At 44.0% G+C, this 18265-nt stretch overlaps 1 protein-coding gene across 1 annotated transcript; it reads right to left on the reverse strand.

Annotated features, from left to right (window-relative positions):
- Window positions 1-4522: 4522 nt before the first annotated feature.
- LOC145164933 (uncharacterized) lies at window positions 4523-5023 on the reverse strand. The gene has a single exon (XM_079083587.1). It carries the CDS (start codon window positions 5021-5023, stop codon window positions 4523-4525), a length of 501 nt encoding a protein of 166 aa, XP_078939713.1.
- Between the last annotated feature and the right edge of the window lie 13242 nt (window positions 5024-18265).

Below are 18265 nucleotides of genomic sequence, written 5' to 3' on the forward strand. Positions count from 1 at the left end.
AACCCTTATTTCTTTTAGTAAAAATGGTAACCACAGTGGTTCCTTCTATAATCACTTAGTTTATACTAGCTATATATAATCTAATATGGAACAGATAGTTAATTGTGTGAATCTGCCCTAAGCCCACAACCAAACAAGGAACAGGAAATGAGGCGGAAAGCACACATCCAACTACCTATCGGGTATTAATTATATATAACCATGATGTATAAACTAAGGTATTATAGAATCAACCACCTAAGGTCCTTTAAGTTTATATTGGTTTAATAAAATGGATTAAACCCATTACTGGTTAAGTTTCTAGTTTTGAATATCAAATGTTCTATTTGAAAAGTATGTTTTGTACTAGAAAACTGTGCATTGAATTAGTATCCTATGACCTGGCCCATACCTGGTACCCCTTATGATTACTTGGTGTATACGGAATATATATATAGCTAAGATTGAATAAATAGTAGGTTGGGTGAATCTGCTCTAATCCTACAACCAAACAAGGAACAGGAAATGAAGCGGAAAGAACACATCCTACTACCTGTCGGATCCAATTAATATATATCCCTGATGTATAAACTGCGGAATCATAAAGTTAGCATTATAGGCCCCTCTCTACTGAATGTACTAGACTCGACTGTTCTGTTTGTAGTTTGAAAAGATGTAAGTTTTCCCTAGTTTATAACTATCTTAACTCGAAAATAGTTTGCATTAACTTTCAAGTGGAACTGTCACAATTTGAAAGTAATGGGAAAATGTAAGTACACAGTTGTCTTTTGAATTGACATCCTGACGTACTGATTACCTTAAAACATGTTTGTTTTATTAAGGTCATAATGTGATGGATACTACCCATACTATACGCTCTCCCTGCAAGAGATTATGGGGACCAAACGCGACTTCCGCAAACAAATTGCTAGGCCGTGTAAATTCACATTAAAGTTATATGATCATGTATACCCAATTTACTATCACCTTTTGTTTAGAACAATGAGTTAGTGATTATTGGCATAATTAGATCATGTATTGTTCTCCTGCTATAGCATTTAGTATGTTCTTTCTGTTATAGTATCTTAGTATGTTCTTTCTTTTATCACATATTGTATCTCCCTCCCTGTTTCTCTTTATAGTATGATCTATATGTTATCGTGTATTGTATCTACCTCCCTGATTCTCTTTATAGTATGTTCTAGCATCTAGTATGAACTGAACCCCTAAACTATACCTATTATAGTTTACTAGTATGTTTACTTGAACTGTTATTGAAAAGACTCATTTATCTACTAAGTTATTATTGTACTTTAAAAACGGAGTTGTATAAACTATAAAGTAACATAACTTAAAAAGAGTTTTTGAAATGTTTTTGATCACTTATAAAAGACATAAGTAATCTTTTGAAAGATGTTTATAACAAACATTTACACAATTATCATTGTGTTCAACTTGTATTCCCCCCTTAAAAGCATTTAAAACAGTTTAAAAGATTGATTATAGGGGTATGAACTCACCTTATGTGGGGTGATTCAAACGAATATACGCGTAAGGATGAGAAGTTCCACGAATGAAGTCCCGAGACACAAACGAGTCCTAAATGACATATATTGGCATATAATGGCATGAATATAGTTTTTAGAAGCAACCACATGCAAGGAAACACCTTTAGGGACTAGGAAACACTTGGACCAAGTGTTAGAATCACATGTGATTCATCTAAGGGGAGTGTACGACCACAATAAGGAGTGTGCGGCCATGGGTGTACGGCCATGGAGTGTACGGCTATACACTCATGGTAACAAGTGCACAAAAGTGTCTTTCAATGACAGGGAAGCTTGTGGGACAATTGCTCATCAAGTGTTGAAGCTAGAATTGCATTTTGGAGGCCCTTTAGGGGTGTACGGCCACACATGGGTGTACGTCCGTACACTCCTTATGATCTTGAGTTTTGGTTGATTTAAGGGTGTTAATCAAGTGTTCCTAAATTGTACTAAGCATAGGGAAGGAGTACTTACGATTTGCAGGCTCAAGAGGGTTCACAATCACCAAGAACAAGTGTGCGTTCTTGGTGTTCTTGGTGAGATTTGAAGATCTAGTCAAAAGATTATTTGCAATGGATGAAATCAAAGGTTGTTACTAGGTTAAGAAGGATTACAACAAATCAAAACGGAAGAAGGCTTACATTCTTGAAGATCGGGGTGAAAAGCTCGATGATAGTTGAGAGAGAAATCGATGTTCTTGACTTGGAAACTGAAGAAATGGCTTAGTAATGAAGGGATAACACTCTTATAGAGGGGGTGTACGGCCAACATGGGTGTACGGCCGTACACACATGTGTGTACGGCCGCACACTCATGTGTACGGCCGTACACTCCCTCTAATGGAGTGTTTGGCTCGATTTCGACGCGAAGAACTTACGTAACTCAATCCTATACCCAATGCTTGAATGTACTGAGCTTTGAACCTTTAAACAGACTCTAAACAAGGCTAAAAGATAGCAGAAATGAGTTTGACACACTATTGGATTGAATGGTTGAACTTACAAGGCAAAGATTTTCGGGTTGTCACGTCATCCCCCCGTTAGATGGAATTTCGTCCCGAAATTAGCTTTCTTAGCAGTACTACTGGGGTTGCGCTCCTCTGATTGGCAGAATACCCACTCATAGACCTGGCAACTTTGCCCTAGTGTTCTTGGTCGGATTCATACTTAGTACATTTATCATTACCTCGTGTATACAAGTCGTATATAATTAAGATTTGTAAGACGGTCGGATGTGCGACTCTGCCCCAGGTCAACAACCAAACGAGGAACAGGAGATAGGGCGGAAGCACACATACTAAATCTGTGTAATCATAATCATATACCACCCTCGCGTATACACTGAATGGTGATAGGTGGGTTGTATTCGTCCTTTGCCTTTGTGCTCGAACTTGGTCTGCTGGACGAGTGGTATTTCGTGAAGGTCTGCGGAACTTGGTCTGCTGGACGAGTGGTATCCAAAAATCATATTTGGAGAACTTTGAGTACAACTTCTCCTTATTTAAAACTTCTAATACTTCTCGTAAATTCTTGCCATGCTCCTGCTGGCTCTTTGAGTATATCAGAATGTCGTCGATGAAAACTATTAAAGATCTAACGATGAAAGGTTTACAAGCACTATTCATCAGATCCATAAATGTTGTTGGATCAATGGTTAGTCTAAACGACATAACCAAAAATTTGTAGTGTCCGTATCTCATTCTGAAAGTTGTCTTCTCGACATCTTGCTCTCTCACCTTCATCTGATGATACCCTGACCTGAGATCAATTTTTGAGAAGTAGCTTGTGCCTTACAGTTGATCAATCAGGTCATCAGTTCTAGGAAGTGGGTATTTATTCTTCATTGTTTCCTTATTCAACTCTCTGTAGTCGATGCACATTCTCATGCTTCCATCCTTATTGTTCACGAATAACATCAGAGCTCCCTAGGGTGATGAACTAGGTCTAATGAAACCTTTGTCTAACAACTCCTGAAGTTGCATCATAATCTCCTTTATCTATGTTGGTGCTTTTTCTATCGGTGTTGTTCATGGCAACAAGTCTATTTGAAACTCTACTTGTATATCAGGGGCAATCCAGAAAGATCTTCAGGAAATACTTCTAGAAAGTCACACACCACTGGTATTCTCTAAATATCCTTTTTCTCCTTCTTCGCATCGATTACAAATGTCAGATATGATGTACATCCTTTGGCCAAACACTTCCTGACTTTCATCATGGAGATGATTCCATTATTCACTCGGTGTTTTTCCCCACACACCATAAATGGTTCTCTTCTAGTAGGGTTTATTCTCACCATCTTCTTTCGACATAGTATCTCAACATCGTTCGCACTAATCCAATCTATTCCTAATACTATGTCGAAACCATTTAACTCAATGGGCAATAATTCCTCATGGAACTTATTCCCATTCAATTCAACGATGATGTTCTTCATATAATGGCAAACAAATACAAACTTGCCACTAGCAACCTCGACTATTAAGTCATTATCTAGTCTATCTATAGGCAGTGCTAGGTTTCTACCAAATTTATGAGAAATAAGGGAGTAGTTCACTCTGAAATCAAATAAAATATTGGCAGACAAATCATTTACTAGAAATGTACTTGAAGCGACATCTTCTTCTTCCTCTGCTTCTTCTAGGGTCATCTGGAATGCTCTCGCCTTTGGCTTTGGTGGCACATTTGGCTTTGCAGCCTCCTTATTCTTTGGACAATCCTTCTGAATATGCCCATCCTCTCCACATCCGTAACACACTCTCTTATTGAATGTGAACTCATTGGAGTAGTGACCAGTCCTTCCATGTTTGTAACATGTCACTTCCTCGTTGCATGTCCCGAAGTGCTCCTTCTTGCACTTCTCGCACCACTTCACTTCCTTGATACCGCAAACTTCTTGTCGTTGGGGTCAGTCTTCGAAAATATGCTCTTCTTATTGGACCTTGATGATCCTTCAAACTTCCTCCTCTCTACCGACTCAGCTCTGTCCAGACTCTTCTATCTTATTTGGGTCTTAACATTCTTAGTTGCCCAGATGGCTGCTTTCAGAGTGGTTGCTAGCTTCATCATTGGACCAAAATTCGTCGGTAGTCCACCAGAAAACTTGTTTATCTTGGAGAGTTCAATAGGAACCAAATAAGTAACTAGCTTTGTCTTCTCGGAAAAAGTTACATCATACTCACTGACACTCATCTTTCCTTTCTTGAGATTCTGGAATTCATTGTTGATCTCCAGAAGATCTTGCTCAGAGCAATACTTTCTTTTCAACTGCACAAGGAAGTCTTCCCATGACATCTTAATGGCTTCTCCCTTTGGCATAGTATCAACCAACAACTTCCACCAACTTAATACTCCATTCTTTAGCTGCCTGGCCGCGATGACTGTCTCCTGTCTGTTGCTGCAGTCGCAACTCTCAAACACCATCTCCATCTCCAAGATCCAATCGATAAATTCGATTGGTGTTGGGTTTCTAGAAATACTTGGTGGTTTGGAATCCATGAAGTCCTTGTACTTGCACCCATTTCTTTCGATCCCTTCGTCAGGTTTATTTCTACTAACCCTTCACGATTCAACTTGATCCACAGTCCGATTGTAGCTCCCTTATTCGGATTGTCCCTCCTTTAACACCGGTTCCATCAATCGGTGTATTGACTTCTCTCCTATTCCTTCGGAGTAGTTTTCTAGTCTCCTCGATTTGCTCAGTTAGCAATGCCCGAATCATGACTTGAACTCTTGTCATCATGATCGGTTCAGCTGCTGGAACAACTTTTGGTACACGCTTGATCACACGTCGAGGTTCAGGTTGTTGATTTCTGTTATCGTTTCCTAATCCGCTACATATTCTCACCATGACAACCTATACACCAAATCAAGCGTTCAGTGTACCAGGACACGAGTTTATTATTATAGGGAAGGTTTTATTTATGTTAGACTCATAATCCTTCATATCGTTTTGAAAAGTTATATGCCAGTTCTAACTCATTAATCATACTATTACAATCCTAAACACATAACGTTTCCAAATCCAAGTCGGCAATATTGAAGGGTTTTGAGCACTATAACATTCCTATGGTGCACATACAACCCTAGATGCTTTGGATCTAAGTTTTCTCAAGTTATACATGCAATATCATTTTTCCAAAGCATGAAGCCTAACTAGCATACAACTTTGATAATTGAAACATAAAATCAAGTAAGATGATTACCTCTTTGTTGTAGCTTGTAGAACTTGGCCTTACAAGATCTTAGCACCTCAAATGTGATGCCTAAAATAAGTCACAAAACACCAAGAACAAATGGATGATTATGAGAGAGGTTTAGGAGGCACTAAAATCGTCTATACTCTTCTTAGCATACTTGTGTACCGATTTTAAGGGCTTAAGGGTTACATATATAGTGTAGAATTCCAAGGGTCACTTGTAAACCCTAATCCATTCACTTAGGCATTTGATCCAATAATTCATATGGACTAACACTTCATGGACTCTCACATAAGCTTAGTCCATCACTAATCAATCATGGATCATAAGCCCAAAATATGTATCACTGATTTACATAATCAGCCCCTGTTAATTTAATCAGTCTCATTTGATCACTAAATTAATTCCAAATTAATTCTTGATCAATACCAATTAAATAATATGATTTCTCAATTAATATATTGTTCTTATAATATATTAATAAATCACAAATAACCTCTTTCTCAAATATCCTTCCTATCAAATTGCTTCGGTGAATGCAACCCAAATGGACCATGCTACTATCGGGTCAAGTACATACCAATTATAGTTATGGGCTTAGACACCTAATCCAACAGTCTCCCAATTGGATAAGTGTAATAACTATAAATGCAAGTACGACTTCAAAAACCGACTAGCAATCGTAGCTCTCAAAAGCCGTTGTCAACTCTGATCAATAACGCGTCCTTTAGATAAGGAATCATATAATCCTCTGTTCTTAAATATATCGTGTGGACAAATACATGGAACATAGTCATACTTATTGTCTAGCAGTTTGTTTCCTGATTTCCGATTTGTTTGACATAGAACTTAATTGAACATATCAATTGAGTCCTGACCGGGCCAGCACATATGTCAAAACAAAATCATCGAGGGGCCCAAGATATCGCTTTTAATCCTCTTAGGATAAAAGTAACAGATAAACTTCGACTTATATGCTTGTACTGATTACTTGTTAAATCATACACAACAACATGTTTTATAACATCTAGTTACTGATGTGTTTTCGTACTATCAATGCACAACCAACTGGCAATCAACAACTCATATATCTTGGTTTGAAGACTATACGATATTATCGTCTCACAATCACTCGTGATAAATTCCATGAAGTGATTCATGTGAGCGTGGGTTTAATACAATACTCAAATCTTATTTCAGGAGCACTTATGAACGTTGTAGCAAACCTTTGCTATGTCTAAACGCCTTAGACAATATACAAGCCAATTCATGACAGTCTAACCTCATAGACTACTTCCAAAGTATGATCGACTGTGGATGGTTTGAATAATCTTATTATTCTGGAAGTCAAAACATGCAAATTGAAACAATAGTAAACAATTGACACAAGATAGTAACTTTACTCATAAATAAAACTCCTTTTATTCAATCATCAAATGTCAATTACATTTTATCTATTACAAGTTTCTAAATAACTATCTAATCACTAAAACTAATATCATCTTTTAGCCCAATACTCCTAGCATGCTGCAAGTGCTTAACCCTACTCAGTCCCTTCGTAAGGGGATCTACTGGGTTCTCCTCTGAAGATACCCTCTTTATTACGAGGAGTCCTTCTTCTATCCGATGTCTTATGAAGTGATATTTTCTGTCGATGTGTCTGGATCTGCCATGATCCCTTGGTTCCTTGGTTAAGGCGATCGCACTCTCGCTATCATAGAAAATCTCCAAAGGCTCCTTTACAGCTGGTACAACTCCAAGGTCTCCGATGAAGTTCTTTAGCTGTATCGCCTCCTTCGACGCTTCACTTGCTGTTATGTACGCTGATTCGCATGTTGAATCAGCTACAGTCTCCTGTTTGGAACTTTTCCAAGTTATTGCTCCTCCATTTAGGGTAAATAACCAGCCCGACTGAGAGCGGAAATTATCTCTATCGGTCTGAAAGTTGGCATCACTATACCCTGTCACTCTCAAGTCATCACTCCCACCGAAGGTAAGGACCCAGTCCTTAGTCCTCTTCAGGTACTTAAGAATGCTCTTTACCGTAGTCCAGTGAGCTCTACCAGGATTCCCCTGATATCTACTGACCATGCTAAAAGCAAAGGCCACATCAGGGTGAGTACATGTCATAGCATACATGATCGAGCCAACTGTGGAAGCATATAGTACTCGACTCATTTCTTCTATCTCGACATTGGTACTCGGACTCTGAGTCTTACTCAGTTTGGTATTGCTCTGGATGGGCAATTCTCCTTTCTTGGAATTCTCCATGCTGAAACGTTTCAACACCTTGTCCAAGTAGGTACTTTGACTAAGTCCTATTATTCTTTTACTCATATTTCTCAATATCATTATCCCTAGAATGTAAGCAGCTTCCCCGAAATCCTTCATAGCGAAACACTTTCCAAGCCAGGACTTAACCTCCTGCAAGGTTGGAATGTCGTTTCCTATGAGAAGTATGTCATCTACATACAACACCAGAAAACTAACTATACTCCCACTAGCCTTGACATACACATAGGACGCATCCTCGCTTCTCGAAAATCCAAACTCTTTGACTTTCTCATCGAAACAAAGATTCCATCTGCGAGATGATTGTTTCAATCCATAAATTGATTTCTCAAGCTTACACACTCTATTAGGGTACTTCGCATCGACAAAACCCTCTGGCTGACTCATGTAAACATCTTCAGCCAACTTCCCATTTAGGAAAGCGGTTTTGACATCCATTTTCCATATTTCATAATCATGAAATGCAGCTATGGCTAGCATAACCCTTATAGACTTGATTTTGGCCACTGGTGAGTAAAGCCCTTCACAACAAATCGTGCCTTATATGTGTGTACTTTCCCATCCATGTCGTTCTTCTTCTTGAAGATCCATTTGTACCCGACCGTCTTACGACCAGGCACATTGTCAACCAAGTTCCAAACTTGATTGTCATACATGGACTGAATCTCGCTGTCCATATCCTCTTTCCATTTTGCAGACTCAGGGCTCGCCATGGCTTCCTTGTATTTATTAGGCTCATCCAAATTTACCATTGTACTATCACTGATAAACATATCACCATCTATAGTAATATGGAAACTATAAAACTCAGGTTCCATTCTAACTCTACCGGAACGTCTCAGAGGTAAGGACTCGTCAACTGGCTCAACAGGAGTTTCCTCCTCAGGTTCAGTGCTAGTGTTTGAGGTTCCTTCATCACTTAACTCTTGAAGCTCTTCAAGGTCAATTTGCCTCTCACTATCCTCTTGGAATATGAGTTCTCTTTCATGAAAGACACCCCTTCGTGCTATGAAGACCACGTTCTCACTAGGTCAATAGAACAAATATGTAACATCCGGATTCCCAGGTATCTTATTTTAAGTATTTATCTTGAATTTTAGAGAGGGACTCGGCGAGTAGGCGCTCAGACTCGCCGAGTAGGACCGCGCATTTCTTGCCTGATTTAATGAAGGACTCAACGAGTCGATGCGTGGACTCGGCGAGTCCGCACTGTATTTGGAAACCCTAATTCTCGGGGTCTGTCCCCTACTTAAAGGCATTTATAGCCTCCATTTGCGACCAATGCACCCCTGAGGAACCCTAGAGAGCAGAGAGAAAGCTTGTAGTGCAAGAGGAAGGCTAATTCACCATTTCTTGAGTGCTTTAGCAAAGGAGAAGTGGTTTCCAACAAGAGAAGGTCAAGGGAGCTGTGGATCCAGGGTTTTCAAGTTCAGATCTACACTATTGAGGTATCAAATCGAACTTCCTTTCTGTTTTGGGTTAAGATCTATGATTTAGGGTTTTCTTTAACCTTTTAAGGCTTGAAAAGTTGAGCTTATGGTTCCTTGCTGGGTAAGACCTCAGATCTGGACCCATAGAGGTCCAGAGAACCTTCCCCTTTCTGCTTTATGCTTGTTCATGGAGGATTGGAGACTAGGTTGCCATTCTTAGAGTTATTTCTCCATTTATGACTTGATGTGGGTTGCATGCACGTAAAGGTTGCACCTTTACGTGACATTTGAGCACTTGAAGGGTAGATCTGATAGTTAGGGAAGCAGATCTGACCTTAGAAGGTCATTTGAGTAAGAACATGGAAGCAACTCGCCGAGTCCATAAGTGGACTCGACGAGTCGAGTCGGGGTTGCCCCGCGATTCGTGACAGGTGGAACCCATCGAGTGAGTCGATGACTCGACGAGCCAAGAGAGGCTAGAAGGATTCAGAGAACCCGCATGTACTCGCCGAGTCGCCCTTGTGCACTCGACGAGTCGGTCAAGGTTTGACCATTGACTTTCGTTGACCTTAAGGTTCTGGTCAAGACTGATTCAAGAAAGTTCAGGGAAGGATAGAATGGCCTTCTACCCAATCTGTAGCGATAAGGCTATGAGAGAATATTGATCGGGAATGTTATTTGAATAATAGGAGGAGGCTCGGTCGGGACGTTGAGCACGAGAGTTTATCCTACTTCATTGAGGTGAGTCTTCTCACTATACTGTACCTGGAAGGGTACCTATGTGTGACCGGAAGGTCTTGTATGCTATGAGATGTATGTGCTATATGCGGTTATGTGATATGTATGTGCTATGTGAGTTATGTATGTTATATATGATAAGGACCGGAAGGTCATGATGATAAGGACCGGAAGGTCAAGAGGTTACGGACCGGAAGGTCTACCGGAATTCGGGACAGAAGTCCCCTGAGACACATGGATCCGAAGATCCTACAGGGTTATGGCCTAGAAAGGCGTATGTGTTGTATGTGGTATTTGAGGAACTCACTAAGCATTCATGCTTACAGTTGTAGTGTTATGTGTTTCAGGTACTAGCGAGGACCTTGGGAAGGCGCCGGCATGATCCGTACACACTTATAGAGGCTATGTTTTGAGATTCTGGGATTTGTTTGTTATGATGACTTTGGATACAGTTTATTGTTATTGTTTTTGATGATTGAAAATATGATTTAAAAATGAGAAAAATTGTTTTGAAAATTTACGTTGTTACAAGTTGGTATCAGAGCCTTGGTTTGAGGGATTCGGGTGCATCTTCGGATGAATCTGAACTCAAACTGAGGATTTGAGAAAGTTTTTCCTAAAATAAACAATTTTCCAAGAGAGTTAAAGATTTTGAGAAAGGCAGAAGGAAGCAGTGTGTACGATCAGCCAGCGCCTGAACGGTGATTTCCCAAAATACCCTTACATTATGTGTTATGAGATATGTTATGATATGATATGCATGCTAGAGTAGGCTAGGTATTCATATTAGGACTAGAGTGGCCTGATTTGTGATGCCTTAGCCTAGGGATATTTCTGCTGCTATGTGATGCTTGAGAGTGAGTAGATAGCAGTGAGGAGCTTATGAGAGGTCTACCGAAGGGTAGCCTATGCCAGCGAGATGTAGAGTGCTTGTGATCTGGGATCCAAGGAGGAGGACTTAGGGTGAATACTGATGCGGTGTGGACGGTAGTATAGGGCCCGTACTACTGAAGACACCGGAGCAGTGCGCACTCTAAGTAAGAATCCTTTGGGTACTAGGGAACAAGTAGGGTTGAGTTATCAAGTGCGAGTATGCTCGAGCGAGTCTCTGATATTATTATGTTGTATTTCAGAGACATCGTGGTTGGGACACGCCACAGACCTAAGCCGAGCGGCATGAGTGACGAGGAGCTTCGTCAGATGATCCACGATGAGGTGGCGGCGGCGATCCGGGCTGAGATTCCAGAGATGTTTGGGTCTATCAAGACCACATTGATTGAGACTTTTGATGAGCGGTACGCAGCAGTGACTGAGGCTGCGGCTGCTACGGCTACTGCAGCTGTGGCTGCTTCCAGACCTCAGGGAGGTGACTCGTTGTTGCTTCGAGAGTTCAGCAACACGAAGCCACCAGAGTTTGACGGGACGCAGGATCCGATCGCTGCGATGAGATGGATTTCTGATACCGAGGGATGCTTCTACACGTGTTCATGTCCGGAGCATCTGAGGGTACGGTTCGCATTGAACCAGCTTCGCTTGGGAGCGAAGGACTGGTGGAAGTTCGTGACGGTGAGCTTCACTCTTGCAGAGATTTCAGCGGTGACCTGGGAGAGGTTCACCACCATGTTCAGAGACGAGTATGTTCCCCCAGTGGAGAGGGAACGGTTGGTTCAGGAGTTCTTGACCCTCAAGCAGGGTACTGATTCGGTTACTGTGGTTACCAGGAAGTTTCATGAGAGGGCGATGTTCTGCCCTGAGCAGGTGTCTACTGAGCAGGCACGCATGAGCCGGTATTTGGGCATCTTGAGGAGGGATATTCGGGAGTTCGTGTCAAACTCGACTTACCGGACATTTGCTGAGCTCCAGGCAAATGCCCGGAAGAGGGAGATTGAGTTGGAGACTCAGGCCAGGGAGGAGGCCGAGTCTCAGAGGATGGATCGGCGGTCGGCACAGTCTCAGCCGGCAGCCAAGCGGGCCAAGTCCGCTGACACGAGATCCGGAGCCCAGAAGGGCCGCACTTGTGGGAAGTGCGGCAAGGGACATGATGGGGTCTGTCGATCGGGTGCTTGCTACAAATGTGGCAAGGAGGGGCATATCGCCAAGGATTGCCCCAAGGGGTTTATGGTTTGCTTTCATTGCAACCAGACTGGCCATCGGAAGGTCGAATGTGCGCAGTTACATCAGGGATCAGCACAGGGATCTACACCTGCGGCTAGGGTTACCGAGGTTCAGCCAGCGAAGGTCGAGGCACCGAAGGCTCGCGGGAGAGCTTTCCAGTTGACAGCGGAGGAGGTCCGCGCAGCGCCCGATGTTGTGGCTGGTATGTATTCTTTATTTATTTATGCTGAGTTGAGATATTGTGCTTATATTATGATATGCGTAGGTACTTTTCTTGTGAATTATGTACCTGCCTTAGTGTTATTCGACTCGGGTGCGAGTCGATCATTTGTGTCGATAGCGTTTAGTCGGCACATCAGTAGCCGACGAGAGGCGTTGAGTCGACCTCTACGAGTTTACATAGCTGACGAGCGAGCGGTGTATGTTACGGATGTGATTCGAGGATGTGTACTCGAGATCTTCGGTGTTGAGTTCCCGATAGATCTAGTCCCGATTGCAATGAGGGACGTATGTGTCATAGTGGGCATGGATTGGTTGAGCTGATTTGGGGCTGTTATAGACTATGAGCGACAGTTGGTGACGATACGAGACCCTAGTGGGGGAGTACTTGCGGTGTACGGCGAGGGTACCCGATGTGGGTTGGCGTTTTGTTCCGCTGCCAGAGCGAGACAGAGTTTACAGCAGGGCTGCAGCGGGTTTGTAGCCTATGTGATGGACACACGAGAGGCCGCTGGGAGGCCAAGTTCGATCGATGACGTTCCGATAGTGCGTGAGTTCCCAAATGTTTTTCCCGAGGAGTTGCCGGGTGTGCCTCCCGAGAGGCAGGTGGAGTTCCGCATCGATTTGGTTCCGGGGGCAGCGCCTATCGCCAAGGCGCCTTATCGCCTTGCGCCGCCAGAGATGCAGGAGTTATCCTCGCAGCTTCAGGAGCTGCTGGGGAAGGGGTTTATTAGACCGAGTAGTTCCCCTTGGGGAGCACCGATCCTTTTTGTCAAGAAAAAGGATGGTTCACACCGGATGTGTATTGATTACTGGGAGTTGAACAAGTTGACGGTCAAGAATCGTTACCCATTACCAAGGATCGACGATTTGTTCGATCAGTTGCAGGGAGCGTCTTGGTTCTCCAAGATTGATCTGAGGTCTGGATATCATCAGATGAGAGTGCGTGATGAGGATATCCAGAAGACGGCGTTCAGGACTCGTTATGGGCATTACGAGTTCGTAGTGATGCCTTTCGGGCTCACCAATGCACCGGCAGTGTTCATGGATCTCATGAACAGGGTGTGTAGACCGATGTTGGATCGTTCGGTGATCGTATTCATCGACGATATACTGGTGTATTCAAGATCTAGAGAGCAGCACGAGGAGCATCTGAGAGAGATCCTCGGGGTAGTGAGGACGGAGAGGCTTTATGCCAAATTCTCCAAGTGCGCGTTCTGGTTACGGGAGGTCCAGTTCTTGGGACATCTTGTTAACCAGGATGGGATTTTGGTCGATCCGGCCAAAATTGAGGCGGTTATGAGGTGGGAGGTGCCGAGATCACCCACCGAGATTAGGAGCTTTTTAGGATTGGCCGGCTACTATCGGAGATTTATCAGAGATTTCTCCAAGATCGACGTGCCTCTCACCAGGTTGACCCGGAAGGGTGTTGCTTTTTCATGGGGTCCGGAGCAGCAGACCTCGTTTGAGACACTTCGCCAGAAGTTATGCGAAGCCCCTGTGTTAGCCCTCCCGGAAGGGATGGAGGATTTTGTGGTGTATTGTGACGCATCGATATCGGGGTTGGGTGCAGTACTTATGCAGAGGGGGCATGTGATAGCGTATTCATCGAGGCAGCTGAAGCCTCATGAGACTAGGTATCCCACCCACGATCTGGAATTGGGGGCAGTGGTGTTCGCCCTCAAGATCTGGTGTCACTATTTGTATGGGGTTCGGTGTACCATATACACGGACCATAAGAGCTTGAAGTATTTGATGGATCAGCCCAATCTGAATATGCGCCAGAGGAGATGATTGGACGTGGTAAAGGATTACGATTATGAGATCCTGTACCACCCGGGCAAAGCTAATGTTGTAGCTGATGCGCTGAGTCGTAGGGCGGAGAGTGCCCCGATTCGAGACACTTGTATGCGATTGACAGTGATGACTCCGGTGTTGGACACCATTCGGGAGGCCCAGGCAGAGGCCGTGAGACCGGAGAACCGCAAGAGAGAGCGGGTGATTGGGCGGGTACCTGAGTTTGTTACCTATAGTCATGGGCTTATGACCTTTCAGGGTCGGATTTGGGTGTCGTATGCAGGCGTGACACGCACCACTTTGATGGAGGAGGCACACCGATCGAGGTTCTCGATCCATCCCAGGGCCACTAAGATGTATTTGGACCTGAAGAAGGACTATTGGTGGCCCTGTATGAAGAGGGATGTAGCATGGTTTGTTGAGAGGTGCTTGACCTGTCGCAGGGTTAAGGCCGAGCACCAGCGTCCGCATGGCAAGTTGCAGCCGCTTGAGGTTCCCCAGTGGAAGTGGGAACAGATTTCCATGGATTTCATCACCAAATTGCCGAGGACCGCAAGGGGTGTCGATGCAATTTGGGTGATCGTCGATCGGCTGACGAAGAGCGCGTATTTTCTTGCTATCAGTGAGAGCTCTTCTGCTGAGAGGCTGGCAGAATTGTATGTGAGGGAGGTGGTATCGCGGCATGGGGTGCCGATCTCGATTGTGTCAGATCGAGATGTACGTTTCACTTCCAGGTTCTGGAAGAAGTTCCACGAGGAGTTGGGTACGAGGTTGCATTTCAGTACCGCCTACCACCCACAGACGGACGGGAAGAGTGAGCGGACGATTCAGACACTCGAGGACATGCTTCGAGCATGTGTGTTGGACTTCGGAGGAAGTTGGGACACGTACTTGCCGTTGGCTGAGTTTTCCTACAACAACAGCCACCATTCGAGTATCGGTATGCCTCCCTTCGAGCTGTTGTATGGGAGGACGTGTCGGACTCCCATTTGCTGGGGAGAGGTAGGGCAGCGTGTGATGGGTAGCACCGAGATAGTGCTTCAGACGAGAGAGCAGATACACCAGGTTAGACAGCGGTTATTGACGGCTCAGAGTCGTCAGAAGAGTTATGCGGATAGACGACGATCCGAGCTTGAGTTCCAGGTGGGAGACTTCGTACTCCTGAAAGTATCTCCTTGGAAAGGAGTGATCCGATTCAGGAAGAGGGGCAAGTTGGGGCCCCGGTACATCGGTCCATTCAGGGTGACTGCGAGGGTGGGTAAGGTAGCTTATCGGTTGGAGTTACCTGAGGAGCTGAGCCAGATTCATGATACCTTTCACGTGTCTCAGTTGAGGAAGTGTATAGCCGACGAGTCGGCGGTGGTACCGCTGGAGGATATTCAGGTGGATGCGAGCCTGAATTATGCTGAGAGACCAATCGCGATCTGGGATCGGAAGATCAAGGTTCTGAGGAACAAGGAAGTGCCTCTGGTGCAGGTCCAGTGGCAACATCGGAGAGGATCCGAGCTTACTTGGGAGCCGGAGTTGGAGATGCGGGAGCAGCATGCAGAGTTGTTTGCGGAGCAAGACTTCGAGGGCGAATTCTGATTCTAGTGGGGGAGAATTGTAACATCCGGATTCCCAGGTATCTTATTTTAAGTATTTATCTTGAATTTTAGAGAGGGACTCAGCGAGTAGGCGCTCAGACTCGCCGAGTTGGACCGCGCATTTCTTGCCTGATTTAATGAAGGACTCGACGAGTCGATGCGTGGACTCGGCGAGTCCGCGCTGTATTTGGAAACCCTAATTCTCGGGGTATGTGCCCTATTTAAAGGCCTTTATAGCCTCCATTTGCGGCCAATGCACCCCTGAGGAACCTTAGAGAGCAGAGAGAAAGCTTGTAGTGCAAGAGGAAGGCTAATTCACCATTGCTTGAGTGCTTTAGCAAAGGAGAAGTGGTTTCCAACAAGAGGAGGTCAAGGGAGCTGTGGATCCAGGATTTTCAAGTTCAGATCTACACTATTGAGGTATCAAATAGAACTTCCATTCTGTTTTGGGTTAAGATCTATGATTTAGGGTTTTCTTTAACCTTTTAAGGCTTGAAAAGTTCAGCTTATGGTTCCTTGCTGGGTTAGACCTCAGATCTGGACCCATAGAGGTCCAGAGAACCTTCCCCTTTCTGCTTTATGCTTGTTCATGGAGGATTGGAGACTAGGTTGCCATTCTTAGAGTTATTTCTCCATTTATGACTTGATGTGGGTTGCATGCACGTAAAGGTTGCACCTTTACGTGACATTTAAGCACTTGAAGGGTAGATCTGATAGTTAGGGAAGCAGATCTGACCTTATAAGGTCAGTTGAGTAAGAACATGGAAGCAACTCGCCGAGTCCATAAGTGGACTCGACGAGTCGAGTCGGGGTTGCCCCGCGATTCGTGACAGGTGGAACCCGTCGAGTGGGTCGATGACTCGACGAGCCAAGAGAGGCTAGAAGGATTCAGAGAACCCGCATGGACTCACCGAGTCGCCCTTGTGCAATCGACGAGTCGGTCAAGGTTTGACCATTGACTTTCGTTGACCTTAGGGTTCTGGTCAAGACTGATTCAAGAGAGTTCGGGGAAGGGTAGAATGGCCTTCTACCCAATCTGTAGCGATGAGGCTATGAGAGAATATTGATTGGGAATGTTATTTTGAATAATAGGAGGAGGCTAGGTCGGGATGTTGAGCACGAGAGTTTATCCGACTTCATTGAGGTGAGTCTTCTCACTATACTGTACCTGGAAGGGTACCTATGTGTGACCGGAAGGTCTTGTATGCTATAAGATATATGTGCTATATGCGGTTATGTGATATGTATGTGCTATGTGAGTTATGTATGTTATGTATGATAAGGACCGGAAGGTCAAGAGGTTACGGACTTGAAGGTCGATACGGGTAGGACCGGAAGGTCTACTGGAATTCGGGACGGAAGTCCCCTGAGACACATGGATCGGAAGATCCTACAGGGTTATGGCCTGGAAAGGCGTATGTGTTGTATGTGGTATTTGGGGAACTCACTAAGCATTCATGCTTACAGTTGTAGTGTTATGTGTTTCAGGTACTAGCGAGGACCGTGGGAAGGCGCCGGCATGATCCGTACACACTTATAGAGGCTATGTTTTGAGATTCTGGGATTTGTTTGTTATGATGACTTTGGATACAGTTTATTGTTATTGTTTTTGATGATTGAAAATATGATTTAAAAATGAGAAAAATTGTTTTGAAAATTTATGTTGTTACAAAATATCCAAAGGATTTCTGTGGATAGCTGATGAAAATAAAACGGTCGCTACGAGGTTCGAGCTTGTCGTGAGTCTCTCGTCTTACTAAAGTCTCGCAACCCCAAACCTTGATGTGCGCTAACGAGGGAACCTTTCCTATCCACATTTCGTGAGGCGTTTTGGCAACCTTCTTAGTTGGGACTAGATTGAGGATATGGGCGGCAGTCTCTAAGGCATACCCCCAAAATGAGATAGGTAACAAATCTCGACTCATCATGGAACGAACCATATCCAACAAGGTTCGATTGCGCCTCTCAGCCACACCAGTAAGCTGTGGTGTCCTAGGTGGCGTCAATTGTGAAACAATTCCACATTCCTTAAGATAGTCGTGGAACTCAATACTAAGATACTCCCCACCTCGATCGGATCGGAGCATCTTTATTTTCCTGCCCAATTGATTCTCCACTTCTTGTTTAAACTCTTTGAACTTTTCAAAGGTTTCCGACTTGTGCTTGATTAAGTAGACATATCCATATCTACTATAATCATCGGTATAGGTTACATAGAAGCGGTTATCATCCCTTGTGGCAGATCTGAAGGGCCCACACACATCCGTGTGTATGAGATCCAACAAACCCTCACCTCTTTCACAAGTACCAGTGAAAGGTGACTTGGTCATCTTTCCAAGCAAACAAGATTCGCACGTGTCATCC

This window comes from Lactuca virosa, chromosome 3, assembly GCF_052849685.1.
Source record: "Lactuca virosa cultivar CGN04683 chromosome 3, Lactuca_virosa_CGN04683_v6, whole genome shotgun sequence".
In the NCBI taxonomy this organism is placed as follows: domain Eukaryota; kingdom Viridiplantae; phylum Streptophyta; class Magnoliopsida; order Asterales; family Asteraceae; genus Lactuca; species Lactuca virosa.